This window comes from Scomber scombrus, chromosome 20, assembly GCF_963691925.1.
Source record: "Scomber scombrus chromosome 20, fScoSco1.1, whole genome shotgun sequence".
NCBI classification, from domain to species: domain Eukaryota; kingdom Metazoa; phylum Chordata; class Actinopteri; order Scombriformes; family Scombridae; genus Scomber; species Scomber scombrus.
In genome coordinates this window covers 22,732,000-22,752,321 of record NC_084989.1, presented here as the reverse complement: position 1 = coordinate 22,752,321, position 20,322 = coordinate 22,732,000, and the positions used below count along the sequence as shown (strand labels likewise).

Here is a 20,322-nt window from a genome sequence, read left to right as displayed (position 1 = left end):
GGCTGATCCTCACACAGTGTGCATGTTTCTGCAAAATGAAACAACATGCTGATGTGACATCAGCTTGGTCAACTGTGCCAGCATCCTCATTCCTAAAGATTTATGTTGGGGCTTTTATGCCTTTATTTGACAGTAGGTGGCATAGAGTCTGACAGGAAACAGGGAGAGAGAGGGGGGCGGGGGGGATGACCTGCAGCAAAGGTCCCTTGCCAGAATCGAACCAGGGACGCTGCCCTTACATGGCATGCATCTTATCCAGTCAGCTACCAAGGTGCTCCACCAGTGTCCTCATTCTGAATTTGCATTGAGTATCTAATACAACCAATGCACATCCCCCCCCCCCCCATGTGAAGACGATGACGTATCATCTTACTACAGAACATGAGAAATAAATTCATGCAAAATGGAAACGACGACGAGCCGAGAAACATTAAAGTTAATTAAATTGTTTCCAGGACAACTCGTCTGCCTCGGCAGCGAGAGGAAATGTCTGATTATTGGAAAAATATTTCACACCGTGTTTGCAAAACACTGCAGCTTGAATCATGCAAATGTGACATTCTAAAAAGCTCCAGTAAATACTCACACGGTGCCTCCTCCAGATAGCCTTGTTTGTTAGAAACGCTGCTCTGCGTGTGAGCTGTGCTGATTACTACAGTAACAGCTCCATCAGCAACAAGAAACCTCAAATATTTCCTTTACTTTTGAGGTTCAGAATGTTTTCTTTACAACCTCACATGAGCCTCTTTACTCTGTGTTTCCAACTCATGTTCCTCTTCTTGGAGAAAGTCAGCAGGTCACATCATTTATCTGAAGCAATAATCTTCTAGCTAATGATTTGCTGCATTTGAAGCCTTACAATTCAGTGAATGTAACACAAATCTATACATAGCAAGACTTTAACAGCATTAGGAAAAGAAAAGGCTGTGGCACATGTAGGTATGGGACCATTTTGGTGTTTTGGTTCTGTATGAAAATTATAATAGAATAGTTTTTCTAATGTAGCGCTAATGAGCACATTCACACAGCTGCATTCAGTTCAGGTGTTCCAGTGACTGAGCTCTGATATTATGCATGCATGCTAACTGAGATAATTGAATTAAACTGATCAGGATCATTAATGTTATTAGTCACACCTGTGCGTGTCCTAAAAATAAAATGTCTGTTGTGTAAAAGGTCAATTAGTTGAGAAGGAAATCTAGGGGAGAAAAAAAAAATCTGAATTATTATAAGTCATCATCATACTACGACATTCAACCAGCTTATTCAGGATATTTCTTGACATAAGTTATGGCAGTGAAATGAACAAGTCCTCAGATATTCAACAGTTAATGGAAGCTTTTGCAAAATTGTGATGGATTAAAGCAGAGGTGTCAAATTCATTTTCATTCAAGGGCCACATACAGCCCAATTTGATCTCATGTTGGCCGGACCATTAAAAAGATGGAAGGAACGAGGGAAGGAAAAGAAGACAGGAAGGAAGGAAAGATGGAAGGAAAGATGGAAGGAATGAAGGAAGGAAAGAAGGAAAAAAGAAAGAAGGACTGAAGGAAGGACAGAAGGAAGGAAGGAAGGAAGGAAGGAAAGATGGAAGGAACGAAGGAAGGAAAGAAGGAAAAAAGAAAGAAAGGGAGGAAGGAAGTACAGAAGGAAGGAAGGAAGGAAGGACAGATGGAAGGAAGGAAGAAAGGGAGGGAGGAAGGAAGGAAGGAAGGAAAAAAGACAGGAAGGAAAGTGGGTAAACATGCATGTAAAAGTAAAGTGATTGTTACCATTTGAGAAGCTGCAGCTGGTGCAACCCAACCTTGAATAATGAGTCTGGATTGTTTCTTTGTTTGCAGATTTTGATTGAAGGAACCGTTGGAGATGATTTCACCGGAGACATTGCCATCGATGACCTTTCCTTCCTGGACTGTGTCCCATATGAAGGTAAATTATTATGCCATTACACAAAAGATGAATCCATATGAAGGTATTTTTCTTGAGACCCTTTGAAAACTTTTTTTTTTTCTCCTTCTACCTCGTCGTAGGAGAGCTTCCCACAGTAAATGTCACCCCCCCTGCAGTGACCACCGCAGCCCCCACCGTCCGGCCCCACAGCTGCCCTGATGGAGAGTTTGCGTGTGCGGCATACGGAGAGTGTGTCCCCCACATCAAAGTGTGCGACTTCAGACGGGATTGCTCTGATGGCTCTGATGAGACCAACTGTGGTAAAGTGTTTTCTTGTCTTCTCTCAGAATGGCTGCATAGTAAAAAAAAGAAAAATCACAATTCTTTAACCCTCCTGTTGTCCTCGAGTCATGGGAGGAAGGGAGGAAGAAGGGAGGACGGAAAGGAAAGGAAGGAAAGAAGGACAGAGGAAAGAATGAAGGGAGGAAGGTAGGGGGGAGGAAAGACAGAGAGAAAGAGGGAGGAAGGAGGGAAGGAAAGAGGGAGGAAGGAAGGACAGAAGAAAGGGGATGGAAGAAGGAAGGGAGGAAGAAGGAAGGAAGGGAGGAAAGGAAAGGAAAGGAAAGAAGGAAGGAAGGAAGGAAAGGAAAGTAAAGGAAGGAAGGACAGAGGAAGGAAGGTAGGAGGGAGGGAGGGAGGGAGTGAGAAAGGCAAACAGGAAGGGAGGAAGGACGGAAAGAAGGACAGAGGAAAGAAGGAAGGTAGGGGGGAGGAAAGACAGACAGAAGGAGGGAGGGAGGAAGGGAAGAAGGAAAGGATGGAAGGAAGGAGGGAAGGAAAGAGGGAGGGAGGAAGGAAGGAAGAAACGGGAATGGAGGAAGGAAGGAAAGAAGGAAGGGAGGAAAAAGAGAGGAAGGAAAGAAAGAGAGAAGGAGGGAGGGAGGAAGGACAGATGGAAGGAAGGGAGGAAAGAAGGAACAGTCAAAACAGACGGGGTCAATTTGACCCGGGAGGACGTCATGAAGGTTAACTATCAAGCCGTTTATATTAATTTACCGTCCGTCTTTCTGCAGTGAAGGAGCGGTGCGATTTTGAAGGTGGTGACACTTGTGGTTGGCAGGACATCGACCCCTCTTTGGTCCCCATACATGCATTCTGCTGGTCACCTGACCAAGGGGAGAGCATTCATGATGGAGAGCAGTACCATCGTCCAGTTAATGACCACACGCTGTGAGTAGCATCCAGTCATGTTTGTCTTTAAAGCTGCAACAATTATAGTCAACTAACTGACAAAAAATCAATCTGCTACTAGGTCATAATAGGGTTTTGAAGAAAAAATACCAAATATTCTTTGAGAATTTGATGCTAATGAATGAATATAGTGTTTAGGTATTAGACTGTTGAATTAAACAAGCACTTTTTTACTATTTTTCTAACATTTTATAGTCAAAAAGATCGAAAATAATTGGAAGATTTATATAATTATCATTATAATCATTTGTTACAGCCCTAATTATTGTTCTATGAATGAATCTTAATATTGTCTGAGTCCAATTATGAGCATCTGATGCTGGTAAATTGAATATATTTCATTTTAAACTGTTGGTTGGATTAAAAAAAAAAGCACCTTTTCAACCATTTTCTCCCATTTTATAGGAAAAAAGATGAACAGGCAATCAAGAAAATGATTGACTGACGTGAAAATAATCATATCTTACTGATTTTTTCACTGAGATAAAACTTAAATCTGTCCCTGAAATGATAAAAAAAAAAGTTTTTAGAGGAGCTAAATAGCAGAGAGACAGAGAAAGTTCATGTAATTAGTGTCTTGCCTTGCAATCGTAAGGGAAAATTGTTCCCTTTTTTTATTTTACTTCACTTAAAGGAAAAATGTTAGGTAAGAAGAAATTGACTGTGAGGCTGAATGAGTATAGTCAGTGACCTGATTGTCCTTATCTATGTTTTATTGAGTGGACGCTGAAAGCAGAAACCGGCAACGCACTTTTACCGCTGCATTTTCTACTAATTTCTTTCCTCGGGCCAGAACTGCAGACGCTATCTTCTCCTTTCATAACCTCTCCATCTGCCTGTAACTCCTCTCTCCTGCAGCAGCTCAGTCGATAAGCCGGGAGTGAAATGAAGAGGAAGGGAAGGTGGGGTGGGGGGGTGAAGGCTGTGTGTCTTATTTAACCCGAGTGGAGTCACACTTCATATGGGAATTTAATATAGTGAAGAGGGTTGGAGCTGATATAGGAGAGAGTGTGAGGCCAGTGAAAGCAATTACAGCACTGCTCATCTAAAACGGCTCATAGGGACTGTTGTTAGCGGCCAGCTCAGTGATTGACAGTTTATAGGCTGGCAGAGATGGACGAGTATCAATAATGGTAGGTAAATTGTTGTCATAAAAATAGAAAAGAAGAAGAGATATCCAGAGCTAAGAAAGAATAAACACCTATATTTTCAAAGCTTAGATTTTTCTTCAGACTTGCAAGAAGTCAGTGCAAGTGCAGCTAAAGTGAATTTCATAATACAAGATCAGAGCAGCTTTCAATCAAAGTGACATTTCTTTGTGTCCATGTGGTTTAGTTTAAATTTAAAGGGGTTAAAATGTGAAAATAAACGTATGAATAACTTGCACACATTCTTTTTTTGTGGACCCAGCATCAAATTTCTGCTTTTAATCCATTTTGAGAGAATATATTAGAGGATTATGGCAAAAATGTCTAAGTGGTGTAACCATAAAAACTTTGTACCAAATAATTCAACTTGCTTAAAAACAGTAAATTCTCAATAAAACACCATATCAACTAGTTTGGCATGATCTTACATTATAACTTTTTATATTAAATAAAGGTAATGGAATACAATTGTTCTAAATATTACATTTACTCTGGGGAATCATGTCAATTTGGAACTGTGATTACACCATTTGACGTTTTCAGGAGCATTCAGTCTTACTTTTGGTAAAAAATGGTGCAAATGTCATTTCAAATGATATAAAACCAACAAAAATACTAAATGTACATATTTAACAAACCTGATGCTGCTTTTAAAACTATTTTTTAAGATATTTTTGAATTGCTCATCTTGCCAACCCTTATTTGTTATTGACCCATAGATGTGATCAAGAAAAAAGGGTGCTCACCTTAAAAAAATTGTTGACGTGTTAAAATTGTTGAAGTTGACATCAGCTCTCAAAGTAGAGTTTAGCTCGGGCCTAATACTGAGACATTAATCCAGCTTAGTCCTGCAGAATTTGAGACCCGAACCCGACCAGAGACCCAAGTCTATACATTTGTTATCATTAATATTATTTCTTCTTAAAATACAAATGATTACATAATTACTTTGGCAAGGCTTCCAGTTCCACATGCATTAAAAAATAACTCATGTGATAACAGGTCAACACAGAATATAACTATAACTTTACTACTTTACACCTTTCATACAGGTTAATGCAGTTCAAAGTGTTTCACAGTTGATTGACAAGAACTGAGACCAATGCTCAAACACTGCAGTCAACTACCAGCATCTAACACTAATAGATTATCTGCCTCACCGATGAGTAGATCAACATTGGCTTTTCTGAATATCGCCCAGACGAACATGCCGATTAAACCCAAAAACGTCTGTCCCATCTGAACTTGAGAAACACTCCAAACAGTTATAATCCAGAACAGAAATAAACAGGCGATCATGAGAGTTGTTGGAGGTTTTTCTCTGTAGTCACGAGTCACGACAATCATAATGTTTCCGCAGTGCCCTCAAATCTTTTGGGATTTTTTTTAGAAGCTCCCCTTTGCAAGTATTTGCTTCATTTCATGCATTGCTGGCCACTCTATGCCTGTTCCTACTTCCCAGTGGGCAATGTGTGTATACTTTCGATGCAATGGAAGTCTGGCACACACGATTGGCGGAGAGTCAAAGAGAGAAAGAGAATGAAAATATCGAGCCTAAACTGAAGCTTTACACAAAAACTCTACAAACACTCAAACACCTCAAAGTAGAGAACGATGGCACACATCACAGCAATGAGTCTCCATTTCTGTCCATGTTTTATTAAAACATACTCGCTTGCATGAGTAATCTTTAAAAGCAGATCACTTATGCACAAAAAAATCAAGGCAATGACCTAAATTCACAAAGCCGAGGACACAGTTATGACATCAGACCTGTCATGATGTCTCCTTTTATTGGACGATATATTGTCTCAGAAATAATCGCGATAAACGATATTATTGTCATTTGAAGATCATTTTATACCACTGATATAATGATAATATAATAGCATAATAATGTAAAGGGGGGGGGGGGGGGGTTATGCTTCTGTAAAAACACAGACTGCCATTATGGTTGGGGACAGAGTTATTTACCTTTAACTCTTCTGCAGTCTCCACTCAGGACGAGCACAGTGAGGAATGGAGGACACTACTCACTTAGCCAATGTGACATGAATAGCCTCTTAGCTGCTAATGTGAAGTGTGGCAATACTGAGGTCAAAGGTCATGTCCATGCATCATACAATAAGTCCATATATACAGTAGACATCATGTTGATAATTACGTTATTGTACGATAAGTCGATCATGTTGATGATTACGTTATTGTCTCCAGAACTCCATCCATCAATCATATCACTCCCGTTCTTCAACAACTTCACTGGCTTCCTGTCAAATTTCACATAGACTTTAAAATCCTGCTTCACACTTTCAAGGCCATCCACAACCCCCCCCCCCCCCCCCCCCACACACACACACACACACACACACACCTCTCTGACCTCCTCCACATCAACACTCCCTCCCGGACACTCAGATCAGCCTCCTCTATCAGCCTCGCTGTGCCCTCTGCCCGTCTGTCCACCATGGGGTCCAGAGCCTTCAGCCACTCTGCCCCCCCCCGACATCAGGAACATTAACTCATTATCCATCTTCAAATCCCGTCTAAAAACCCACCTCTTCAAACTTTCGTATTCACTTTAATTTGTCATCCACCCTGCAGTTTTCAGATTTTAAAGCATTTATATTGTTGTCCTTTTTGCTCTTTTAATCGTTGTTTATATGTTGTGTAAGGCGACCTTGAGTGCCCTGAAAGGCGCCTTAAATAAAATGTATTATTATTATTATTATAAGTTGATCATGTTGATAATTACGTTATTGTACGATAAGTAGATCATGTTGGTAATTACGTTATTGTACGATAAGTAGATACATAGATACGTTGGTAATTACGTTATTGTACGATAAGTAGATATATAGACATGATGTTGATAATTACGTTATTGTACGATAAGTCGATATATAGACATGACGTTGATAATTACGTTATTGTACGATAAGTCGAATATAGATACAGATATGACGTTAATTACGTTATTGTACGATAAGTCGATCATGTTGATAATTACGTTATTGTACGATAAGTCGATCATGTTGATAATTACGTTATTGTACGATAAGTCGATCATGTTGATAATTACGTTATTGTACGATAAGTCGATCATGTTGATAATTACGTTATTGTACGATAAGTAGATATATAGACATCATGTTGATAATTACGTTATTGTACGATAAGTCGATATATAGACATGACGTTGATAATTACGTTATTGTACGATAAGTCGATCATGTTGAAAATTACGTTATTGTACGATAAATCGATATATAGACATGATGACAATAATTACATTATTGTACTGTAAGTGGTATATAGATACACCGATGTTGATAATCACGTTATTGTACGATAAGTCGTATATAGACATGATGATGATAATAACGTTATTGTACGATAAGTCGTATATATACATTTTGATACTTACGTTATTGTACGATAAGTCGATCATGTTGATAATTACGTTATTGTACGATAAGTTGTATATAGACATCATGTTGATAATTACGTTATTATACGATAAGTCGATTAATATACATGTTGATAATTACGTTATTGTACGATAAGTCGTATATACATGCAGAGATGTTGATAATTACGTTATTGTACGATAAGTCGATTAATATACATGTTGATAATTACGTTATTGTACGATAAGTTGTATATAGATGCAGAGATGTTGATAATTACGTTATTGTATGATAAGTCGATATATAGATACAGAGATGTTGATAATTACGTTACTGTACCACAAGTCGATCATGTTGATAATTACGTTATTGTACGATAAGTTGATAACGTAATTACTGTGACAGGCCTATATAACATTGTTCTGCACTTGCTCTCTTTCCTGTTATAGAGGCAGCCCTGAAGGTTGGTACATGTGTGCGGACAGTTCAAACGGTGGCTACGGTCACATCACTGACATCTACACGCCCGTCATCTCCACCACCGGACCTCAGTGCACCCTGGTGTTCTGGTACCACATGAGCGGATTCACTGTGGGATCGCTGCAAGTGAGAAGAGCCTCTAAATTAGCACTCAGTGTAAAGGGTCTGTGTACAGCATCCTCATGTTTGTTGTTTTGTGCGTTATCTGCAGGTGTTGCTGAAGTACGGGAACGTCACTCATGAGGTTTGGTCTCAGACTGGTAACCAAGGCAACAAGTGGAGACGAGGAGAGGTTTTCATAGGGTTATCCGATAACTTCCAGGTCTGTTAATGATTGTGTCACTGAAAATTACTTCCAGGTGTGCCATAAACACATTAAAAAGCAATGAAATAGTTCATGTAAAAAGTTTGTATTTCCTCCTGTTGTCTTCCCGTTAATCGTGCAACTTTTATTCCTCCTGGGTAAGGTATACATTTAGTGTTATTATGACATTTTTAACATCAGAGGAAAATGTGATAACTTGCCGATGGATTATCACTGACTAGTATAGTCATGATACTGTTTTGCAAAACCATTTCAAGTTTCTTAATGCTGACCCAATCGACCCAAGAACAACAAGAGGATTAATCAGTAATATTGCACTGAATGTCTGTCACCAAGATTTGACCATCCTTCCTTCCTAAGATCTAAGGAAGGAAGGAAGGAAGGTAGGAAGGAAGGAAGGACGGAAGGAAGGTGGGAAGGAAGGAAGGAAGGAAGGAATGAAGGAAGGACAGAAGGAAGGAAGGACAGATGGAGGGAACATTTACCCTAACAGCTGAACTTAGATCTTAGGAAGGAAGGAAGGAAGGAGGGAAGGAAGTAGTCAGGAAGGTAGGATGGAAGGAAGGAAGGAAGGAGGGAAGAAAGGAAGGAAGGAAGGAAGTCAGGTAGGAATGAAGGACAGAAGGAAGGTGGGAAAGAAGGAAGGACAGAAGGAAGGTGGGAAGGAAGGAAGGAAGGAATGAAGGAAGGACAGAAGGAAGGTGGGAAGGAAGTAGTCAGGAAGGTAGGACAGAAGGAAGGAAGGAAGTCAGGTAGGAATGAAGGACAGAAGGAAGGACAGAAGGAAGGTGGGAAGGAAGGAAGGAATGAAGGAAGGACAGAAGGAAGGAAGGACAGAAGGAAGGAAGGTAGGAAGGAAGGAAGGAAGGAAGGAAGGACAGAAGGAAGGACAGAAGGAAGGTAGGAAGGAAGGAATGAAGGAAGGACAGATAGAAGGAAGGACAGATGGAGGGAACATTTACCCTAACAGCTGAAAACATTGGTTAGAAAATTAGAAAAGTCATCAAAAGTAATAAGTTACATTACCTATTACATTTTAAATAGAGTAACTAGAGTGAAATAATAGAATAACACTATTCCATTGTTATTTTTACAATCATAGACATGTGACTCATACTATTGACATTCAGTTTGGACTAAAGGACGGCCTCTTATACACACCATGACTGTGCACATCAGTGTAAATGCCCTAATATCAGTGAAGGCAGGCTAAATTGAACATTCAGACTTGGTGATCAATGATGAATTGACCTCGTCTAATTGGGTCTAATGAGTCCTTAAATTGTGATTGTGACAGTAATCAGAGTTGCAATCTGTTAATGGTGTCTGCCTGCTGAGGTTACTCCAGGTCAATAAGAACACACACACACACACACACACACACACACACACAACACACACACAGCAAGTAGTCCGTCTTACATTTGCAGAAAAACATACTTTGTAATGGGTTTTGTTAATAAAGGTTTTTTTTAAACCTTCGTGTCAGCCTCTCGGGTCAAATTGACCCCGTCTGTTTTGACTGTTCCTTCCTTCCTCCCTTCCTTCCTTCCTCTGTCCTTCTTTCCTACCTTCCTCCCTTCCTCTTTTCCTTTCTCCCTCCCTCGCTCCTTCCTTCTTTCCTCCCTCCTTCTTTCCTTCCTTCCTCCTTTCCTTCCTTTCTCCCTTCCTTCCTCTCTCCTTTCTTTCCTTCCTTCCTCCACTCCTTTCCTTCCTTCCTCCCTCCCTTACTTATTCCTTCCTCCCTTATTCATCCTTTCCTTCCTTGACTCAAGGAGAACATGAGGGTTAAATGACATAACTGCTTTTGAATAATGCATTTTGGCTCCTATGAAGTATTTTTTGGCTGTTTTCACACACAGCCAAACTAATGACTGCGCACACACACACACACACACACATGGGAACAGTCATCACTTTGACCAAATACCACGGCCTTTGCACATTTTCACTGATGCACATTAACCTTTGTCAGACCAGATGGAGTCAGATGAACGCTCATGCTACAGTCAGCAGCTGAAGGGCCTTTTTTTTTGCAAGGTGCTGCTTAGAGACCCCTTTTTTTTTACCCTCTGAGACATTGCAAGTGCCCTTTTCCTCTTCTGACGGAGCTCTTCATCGACTGTCCGCCCTAACCTGTAACATGCCTCATTAAGACAGTCAGTTGCTATTGGCTCTGTTTTTGTTTTAGTGCTTTTGCCCGACGCTGGTGCCACCATTTAACCTTTGTGTCGTCCTCCCGGGTCAAATTGACCCCGTCTGTTTTGACTGTTCCTTCCTTCCTTCCTTCCGTCTGTCCTTCCTCCCTCCCTCCTTCTCTCTTTCTTTCCTTCCTCTCTTTCCTTTCTTCCTTCCTTCTGTCCATCCTTCCTCCATCCCCCTTTCTTCCTTCCTCCCTCCCTCCTTCTTTCCTTCCTTCATTCCTTCGTTCCTTCCTTCCTCCCTTCCTTCTTTCCTCCCTCCCTCCCTCCTTGCTCTCTTTCTTTCCTCCCCATTACCTTCCTTCTTTCCTCCGTCCTTCTTTCCTTCCTGCCTTCCTTTCTTCCCTTGCTTCCTCCCTCCTTTCCTTTCTTCCCTTCCTTCCTTCCTCCCTCCTTTCGTTCCTTCGTTCCTTCCTTCCTTCCTTCCTTCCTTCCCTTCTTTCCTTCCTCCCTCCTTTCCTTCCTCCCTCCCTCCCTTCCTTCCTTCCTCCCTCCCTCCCTCCTTTCCTTCCTTCCTTCCTTCCCTTCTTTCCTTCCTCCCTCCCTCCCTCCCTCCCTCCCTCCCTCCCTTCCTCCCTCCCTTCCTTCCTTCCTTCCTTCCTCCCTCCCTCCTTTCCTTCCTTCTTCCTTCCTTCCTTCCTTACTCCCTCTCCCTCCCTCCCTCCTTTCCTTCCTTCTTCCTCCCTTCCTTCCTTCCTCCCTCCTTTCCTTCCTTTTCCCTTCCTTCCTTCCTTTACTCAAGGGTTAAGAAGTTGGGATGATGTTTATGTGACAGTCTGGACTAAAAAGGTCTGATCTTGTTTGTCAGGTGGTATTCAGAGCTAAGCGAGGGATCAGCTACATGGGCGATGTGGTGATAGACGATGTCAGCTTCGTGGACTGCTCCCCTCCGCTGCCATCGGACTGGCCGTGCACACCTGAGCAGTACGCCTGCGCCAACGGCCATTGCATCACCGAGGACAACCTGTGTGACTTCATCAACCACTGCGGGGACGACTCCGACGAGAACCCCTACATCTGCAGTGAGTCCGACCGATGACACCCGAATAAAAGATTAATTTTAAGATAATTGGATAGCGTGGATTGATGTGTTTTTTTATTGGTGTCTTTCAGAGGGCTTTAGCGGACGCTGCAGTTTTGAGTTCGACCTCTGTTCCTGGCGCCAGAGTCGAGAGGATGACTTTGATTGGCTGATCAAAGCCGGCAGCACTCCAACAGTTGGCACCGGGCCATCGACTGACCACACGCTGAGAGAACCGTCTGGGCATTATCTCTACCTGGAGAGCTCTTTCCCTCAGGCGGCCGGAGACAACGCCCGCATTTCAGGACCCTTGCTGAGCCGCAGGAGCTCAGAGTGCAAGGTCAGGTCAACGTCAAAGTTCAAAGGTTACCTACAACTGGCTATGTGGCTTTTATATGGAGCCGTTGGATCAATACTGGAAGGTTTTCTGTTAATCAGTGAGGGTTTTACAGCTTAAGCTCACCTTGATTTCCCAGGCTGCACTGAAGATTAAATGTTTTATTTATTTAATACTTCAAACATGTAAAAGGGTTGTCAAAATGAGCAATTCAAAAACATCTTTAAAAATAGTTTTATAAGCAGCATCAGGTTTGTTAAAATGTACATTTTGCACCATTTTTTTTACCAAAAGTAAGACTGAATGCTCCTGAAAATGTCAAATGGTGTAACCACAGTAGAATGATACATATTAAATATTTTATCACCTACAGTGTATTTAAGTGGACTTATACTAATAATGACTTCATTTAAAACATGTAAATGTTTCCTGATCTCCATGGTTACCAGATGAAATGTAATATTTAGAACAATAGTATTCCATTACCTTTATTTAATATAAAAGTTATAATGTAAGATCATGCCAAACTAGTTGATATGGTGTTTTATTGAGAATTTACTGTTTTTAAGCAAGTTGAATTATTTGGTACAAAGTTTTTATGGTTACACCACTTAGACATTTTTACCATAATCCTCTAATATATTCTCTCTAAATGGATTAAAAGCAGAAATTTGATGCTGGGTCCACAAAAAAAGAATGTGTGCAAGTTATTCATACGTTTATTTTCACATTTTAACCCTTTAAATTTGATTAAACGACATGGACACAAAAAAACCTCATTGACCCATAAACAAGTTCACGTGATAACATTACTTTAATATGAATCCTTGAAGTAAAGTGTCTGTATATTGAGGATATGTAAGGTGAAATTTTCCACATTCATATAAAAAAAAAAAAAACAATCTAATAAAAATGTGTTGTAGTAAAAATGGAAATGAAGTGCGTTCCAAAAGCAGATGCAAAATAAACTGTAGTAAACATGAGTGTCCCTCCGGCTTCCTGGACATAAATGCTTAACTGTATTTGGTGAATCTAATTTAAAAGCTTCCTGCAGTTTGTCTCTTACAAAAAAAGCAAACGTGTATTGTGTTACTGTGGCATATTTGGCATATTTTCAGATAGAAAAACATACTTACTGTACATGTGTTATTCTGTACTTTAATGGCCTTAGAAGGAGTGGAAACTGTGTCGCAATCAGCCGTAAAACTTACAAATGAATTCCAATTTAATTTTAGATTTTTAAAAAAAAATGAACACAGACTCGCATTAAATGTCTGTCCTTCTTAGTGGAGATAAATGCTTCCTCAAGGAAATTGGCATGAAGAGCTGAATTCAACACTAAAAAAAATTCAACTGATAAGACTGAAGTGCTCAAAGCTACATTTGGAAATGTGTTGAAACAAAACTGGCAGTTAGGAATTAAGTGTGTGTGTGTGTGTGTGTGTGTGTGTGTGTGTAGTCATTAGTTTGGCTGTGTGTGAAAACAGCCAAAAAATACTTCATAGGAGCCAAAATGCATTATTCAAAAGCAGTTATGTCATTTAACCCTCATGTTGTCCTTGAGTCAAGGAAGGAAAGAAGAAGGGAGGAAGGAATAAGTAAGGAAAGGAGGGAAGGAAGGAAGGAGCGAGGGAGGGAGAAAGGAAAAGAGGAAGGTAGGAAAGAAGGACAGAGGAAAAGGAGGAAGGAAGAAAAGAAGGAAGGAGCGAGGGAGGGAGGGAGAAAGGAAAAGAGGAAGGTAGGAAAGAAGGAAAGCAAGGAAGGAGGAAAGAAGTAAGGGAGGAAAGGAAAGGAAAGAACGAGGGAGGAAAGGAGGGAGGGAGAAAGGAAAAGAGGAAGGGAGGAAGGTAGGAAAGAAGGACAGAGGAAAGGAGGAAGGAAGGAACAGTCAAAACAGACGGGGTCAATTTGACCTGAGAGGCTGACTGGAAGGTTTAAAAAAACCTTTATTAACAAAACCCAAATTACAAATTATGTTTTTCTGCGGACTACTTGCTATAAAATCAGATTTCCGCTCTGTTATAATGTAACTGAGAGGAAATTAAATACCAGTGTAGGAATAATTCATACCATCTGCACACTCTGCAAGCCATCAGTTTTGACAGATTATTCATTTTCTGCTCCTGTCGTTTTGGGGCTCAGATGCGTTTCTACTATCACATGTCTGGAGACGGCATCGGGACCCTGAGCGTGTTCAGGAGCAGCGAAGGGCATCTCCACCTGCTGCTGAACCTGACGGGAGACCAGGGCAACTACTGGCAGATGAGAGAGATCCCGCTGAGCTACGCCAGAGACTTCCAGGTCATGTTTGAGGGCAAAGTGGGTCGAAATCCAAAGGGTGACATCTGCCTGGATGACATCACGTTTTCTCCTGGGTGTCTGCTCGCCTCCTCGGCCGGAGTAGAGGACAGCACGCCTCCGCCTCCTGCAGGTACACGCTCGTTTCCACGGTTTCATTTTTGCTGAGTTAACATCTTATGGGTGTTAGCTGCTTCCTCCTTCTCTTCCTCAGACCACCACCTCTCTCTTTCGCCCTATTATATTCGGATTAGCCCACATCGGTCTTGTTATCTTAATTGAATTCACTATAATCCTGCTTTTTCAATTCACTCGGTGTAATTGCTACCAGTTGTGGGGGGGTGGGGTGGGGTGGGGGTGGGGGGGGGGGGGGGGGGGGGGTGAAGTGTTTCCTTTGCCTTTGTAGAGACCGAAACAATGAGACGTTACAGCAGGAGGGTCAAACTCATTTTCATTCAAGGGCCACATACAGTCTGATTTGATCTCATGTGGGCCGGATCATTAAAAAGAGAGAAGGAAGGAAGGAAGGAAGGAAGGAAAGGAAAGGAAGAAAGAAGGATATAAGAAAGGAATATAAGACAGGAAGGAAAGAGGGATGGAAAGGGAAGGAGGAATGAAGGAAGGAAGAAAGGAAGATGGAAGGAAAGGACAGACGAACGGAAGGAAGAAGGATGGAAGAAAGGAAAATAAGACGGGAAGGAAGGATGGACGGACAGAAGAAAGAAAGGAAAAGAAAAGAAGACAGAAAAGAGAGATGGAAGAAAAGGAGGGAGGAAAGAAGGAAGAAAGAGAGGAAGACAGATGGAAGGAAGGAAAGAAGGATGGAAGGACAAAAGAAAGGAAAAGAAGACAAGAAGGAAACATGGAAGGAAGGAAGGAGAGGTGGAGGGACAGAAGAAAGGAAATTAAGACAGGAAGGAAGGAAGGAATTAAAAGAAGAAAGGAAAGAGAGATGGACGAAAGGGAGGGAGGAAGAAAGGAAGGAAGGAAAGACGGAATGAAAAGAAGAAAGGGAAGAGAGAAGGGAGAAAGGGAGTGAGGAAGTAGGGAAGAAAGAGAGGAAGGAAAGTGGGCCAGATTAGACCCCTCAGCGGGCTGTTTCTGGCCCCAGGGCCTCATGTTTGACCCCCCTGTATTACAGTATGATAACAGCAGTTCAGCTGAGCTTCTACACGACTCTGTTCTCTCCCAACAAGAGTTTTAAAACCTTGGCTTGTTCAGAACTGCAATAATAATGAAAAGAAATATTTCTGCCAAAGACTGGATGTACTCATGAAGGCCGGCGTGTAGCGAGTGTTTGTCCTGAAAGAATGAGCCAGCAGAGAGAAGCTTTTTAATGACATCGTGACAGGAAGAGAAAAGGGCTTTAAGACGGCACTCGTTTTATTTTTACTGTAATTAAAACAACTGTAGAGCTGTTTTCTTATATGAGAGTTTTTTTTTTAAAAAGGAAGGAAGGAAAAGAAGACAGGAAAGAGAGATGGAAGGAAAGGAGGAAGGAAGAAAGGACAGTCCAACGGACAGAAGAAAGGAAAAGAAGACAGGAAGGAAAGATGGAAGGATGGATGGAAGAAAGGAAGGAAGGAAGGAAGGAAGGAAGGAAGGAAGGAAAAGAAGACAGTAAAGAGAGATGGAAGAAATGGAGGAATGAAGGAAGGAAGGACAGTCGAACGGAAAGAAGGAAGGAAAGATGGAAGAAAGGAAAGAAGACAGGAAAGAAGGAAGAAAGGAAAAGAACACAGGAAAGAGAGATGGGAGTCACTCTTTTTCTTATTTTCACTGTAATTAAACGACTGAGCTGTTTTCTTATATTAGAGTCAGACTGTCAGTGTGAGCAGATCTTGTGTCAAAATTAAATTATTTTCCTGAACATTATTTTCCAAGAACAATATTAAATTACTAAGCTGTAGATTGTTGCAGTTTTTACTATTTTTTTATGTAACCATCTACCCAATAATGGCAATCAGAGAGTTATTGGCTGCTGGGATATTAAAGTCTTCAAGTTCAAGGCAAAAAACTGTCAGAAACCAATTTAATATTTATAACCACAAAAATGAAAATAAAGCTCAACTTATCTTAGAGGCATGACTGAAATGTCTCTGGGTAACATTAGACTAAGATTGTACAATGTTGATCGTTTGTGTGTTTAAACCTTTAGAAATCCTTCTAATCTTTATTTATGTCTTTATATGCCATCTTGAAAATTTCAGGTGCATGCTGGGAAAAACAAAAACACAGATTCTACTTATATGGGCATCAGGAGGAGCATGAGGCGCCCTCCTGAACCTGTGAACCAATCAACCTGTCAATCACGACGTAGCCACGCCCTAATGCATACCCTGCTTTATCGTCACATATAAAATCAGGGAGGCCAAAATGTCCCAAATGAACATCATACTGCATTGAAGAAGGCTTTAAACTAGCGATTGAGACCATAAACACATGTTGAAAACGTTTACTGAGGTTAGAAATCAAGTGAGAAGTTGGTGAATTCTCCATTGACTTGTATAGAGACGGAAGTCCTTTTGACACCAAAACGGTCGCCCCCTGGTGGCCTTTTGATAGAATGCAGTTTTAAGTTACTTCCGCGTTGGGTTCATTTCAGAGGACCAGAACTCCCCGCCTGGTTAATGAACACAGTTATGCACTAAGAATATTAAGCAGAGAGATTTGAGTCTCTGAAGTGTCTGAAACGTTTACTTGACTTCCTGAGGTGACGGCCCCACTGAGTGTTTGTCGCTGTCTGTCTGAACACTGACTGAAGGCCGTCACATCATCATCTGCATCTCAGACTCGGGGAACTATTCAACCATTCGAAGTTCCTCTACATTTTTTATGAGGGGACTCTTTAAGAGGCGAGAGAAAACAAGACCTGATTTATTGCCAGTGTCACTGCGGCTATAATTGGCCTATTAAATGTATTGCCTTTCTGTTGTATTGGACGCTGGGGGGAGAGGAGAAGCTTTCTAGATTAGATGAGCTCGGAAATGGATGCAACGAGCCTGGGAGTGGCACCTGCGAGCGTCTCCTTGTCATTTCATTTTGAGCTGAGCTGTAGAAGCTGATGTGTATGATTTCCCCTTACAGCTGTCTCTGTCTGAGTGTCTCTCTGCATTTGTGTGTAGTTGTGTCTACTAGTGAAGAGCCAGACTCCCACAGAGCAGCGTTAGTCAGTCACTAGGAAGCTCGGAGGTAGAACAGTGATCCAGACTGGTGTGCTAACGATGCCTTTTGGTGTTAAATGCTGTTAATCTTTGTGTCGTCAAATTGACCCCGTCTGTTTTGACTGTACCTTCTTTGCTCCCTTCCTTCCTTCCGTCTGTCCTTCCTCCCTTCCTTCTTTCCTTCCTCCATCCCCCTTTCTTCCTTCATTCTGTCCTTCCTCCCTCACTCCCTCCTTCTCTCCTTCTTTCCTCCCCCCTACCTTCCTCCCTTCCTTCTTTCCTCCCTGCCTTATACCTTCATTCCTCCCTTCTTTCCTATGACCTTCTTTCCTTCCTTCCTTCCTTCCTTCCTTCCTTCCTTCCTTCCTTCCTTCCTTCCTTCCTTCCTCCCTCCCTCCCTCCTTCTTTCTTTCCTTCCTCCCTTCCTTCTTTCCTTTCTTCCCTTCCTTCCTTCCTTCCTCCCTCCTTTCCTTCCTTCCTTCTTCCCTCCTTTCCTCCCTTCCTTCCTTCCTTCTTCCTCCCTTCCTTCCTCCTTTCCTTCCTTCTTCCTCCCTTCCATCCTTCCTTTATGCACTTTAGCCTATCTTTTTTGTCTTTAACTAACGTTCTCCTTATTTAACAGTTATTCTATTTTATGTGTGTGTTTGAGACAATTCATTTCATTGACTATAAAAGCATTGATTCATACTTTATACATCCGCAGTATAACTACATGAAAGACCCACACAAGATGAATCCACATTTATATAAATACAGATCACATCTACACAAATGATAGTTATCAGGCTGTTTTTGTTTAGTGAAGCTGTGATATGATGTGAGGAGATGAAACTCCTGCCACACTGTGAGAAGCTGTGTTTGGAAAGAGTGTTTGTCGCTGTTGAATGTTGATTTAAACACGCTGTGAGCTTGGCAAAAACAACAATTCACCTCCGTTGTGTCGAAGTGAAGCCAAAAACTGCAGATGCCAACGTCTCAAAACCAGAAGAGGAGAGTGAGAAGATGTGGTTTCTTTTGTAATTTGTGTGATTTAACCCTTTTAATTCAAACGCAGATGTTGTCTAATGATTCAATATTTGCCTTTAACTTACTTTAAATGCATTTTATTTTTTATGAATTTAGCTAGTGGCAATGTGGAAGTATTTAACCTTCGTCTGTACTTCCTCCATCCCCCTTTCTTCCCTCCTTCTTTCCTTCCCTCCTCCCTCCCTCCTTGCTTCCCTCCTTCCTTCCTCCCTCCATCCCTCCTTCTCTCTTTCTTTCCTCTGTCCTTCTTTCCTTCCTTCCTCTTTTCCTTTCTCCCTCCCTCCCTCCTTCCTTCTTTCCTCCCTCCCTCCCTCCGTCCTCCCTTCCTTCTCTCCTCCCTCCCTCCTTCTCTCTTTCTTTCCTCTGTCCTTCTTTCCTCCCTCCTTTCCTTCCTTCTTCGTCCCTTCCTTCCCTCCTTCCTTCCTTCCTTCTTTCCTTCCTTCCTTCCTTCCTGCCTCCTTTCCTTCCTTCTTCCTCCCTTCTTTCCCTCCCTCCTTTCCTTCCTTCTTCGTCCCTTCCTTCCCTCCTTCCTTCCTTCCTTCTTTCCTTCCTTCCTTCCTTCCTGCCTCCTTTCCTTCCTTCTTCCTCCCTTCTTTCCCTCCCTCCTTTCCTTCCTTCTTCCTTCCTCCCTTCTTCCGCCCTTCCTTCCTCCCTCCTTTCCTTCCTTCTTCCTCCCTTCCTTCCTTGACTTGAGGACAACAGGAGGGTTAAAGTGCAATATGAAGCTTCAATCGATATATTGGACCATTAAAGAAGCGTCAACTTCTCCCGTGAAGTCAATCTTTTGTTTTTTTCCAGTGATGCGGATCCTATAATAAGTGCGCTGGTGGTCATTTAAGAAATTATTGCTCCGTTAATCAGATTTAGAGACTCGGAGTAGTTTGGATGTCTGCCATATGGGCGATGATTGACAGCTGTGATTGACAGTTGGCTCACCCGATGCTCGCTCCTCGGATCCTTTAATCACGCCGAGTCAGAATAGTGTCGCAGTATTAGATTAAATTAATGTCACTTGATTATGATTACTGCCCTGTCAGCACAATTTAGCTAAAGTAGCCGAAAGTAAGATATACAAGGCCTCCACTAAGGCTGACTGAGAATGAGCCATACTCTACGTCAGTGTTGGGAAGGTTACTTTGGAAATGTAATAGATTACTAGTTACTCTATTTAAAATGTAATAAGTAATGTAACTATTTCAATGACTTCATCAAAGTAATGCAACTTATTATATTTGATGACTTTTCTAATTTTCTAGCCAATGTTTTCAGCTGTTAGGGTAAATGTTCCCATTAAGAACCAAAATCTAAGTTCAGTTGGGAAGGAAGGAAGGAAAGAAGGAAGGAAGGAAGGAAGGAAGGAAGGAAGGAAGGAAGGAAGGAAGGAAGGAAGGAAGGAAAAGAGCAAAGGAAGAAAGGGAGGAAGGACAGATGGAAGGGAGGAAGGAAGAAAGAAAGGGAGGAAGGACAGATGGAAGGAAGGAAGGAAGGAAGGAAGGACAGATGAAGGAAGGAAGGAAAGAAGGAAGAAAGGACAGATGGAAGGGAGGAAGAAAGGAAGGAAACATGGAAGGAAAGAAAGAAGGATAAATGAATACTGACATGATTTATAAGGGAGATCATTTCTTATGAAAATCACGACAATGAAGGACAAATGGAAGGAAGGAAGGATGGAAGGAAGCAAGGAAGGAAGAGAAGGGCGAGAAGATAAGAAGACATCTTTCCTTCCTTCCTTCCTTCCATCCTTGTTTCTTTCTTTCTTTCCTTCCTTCCTTCC

General features: G+C 41.6%; 1 protein-coding gene across 1 annotated transcript in view; it reads left to right on the top strand.

The window, feature by feature from the left end:
- The window catches only part of malrd1 (MAM and LDL receptor class A domain containing 1), a 78,004-nt gene that overhangs the window by 19,813 nt on the left and 37,869 nt on the right, over positions 1–20,322 (top strand). Inside the window, exons 11-18 of the mRNA XM_062441417.1 lie at positions 1,842–1,929; positions 2,031–2,210; positions 2,964–3,120; positions 8,146–8,302; positions 8,388–8,498; positions 11,511–11,724; positions 11,816–12,063; positions 14,203–14,491. Of these exons, the coding sequence (XP_062297401.1) occupies positions 1,842–1,929; positions 2,031–2,210; positions 2,964–3,120; positions 8,146–8,302; positions 8,388–8,498; positions 11,511–11,724; positions 11,816–12,063; positions 14,203–14,491 (1,444 nt within the window). The remainder of the gene's footprint in view (positions 1–1,841; positions 1,930–2,030; positions 2,211–2,963; positions 3,121–8,145; positions 8,303–8,387; positions 8,499–11,510; positions 11,725–11,815; positions 12,064–14,202; positions 14,492–20,322) is intronic.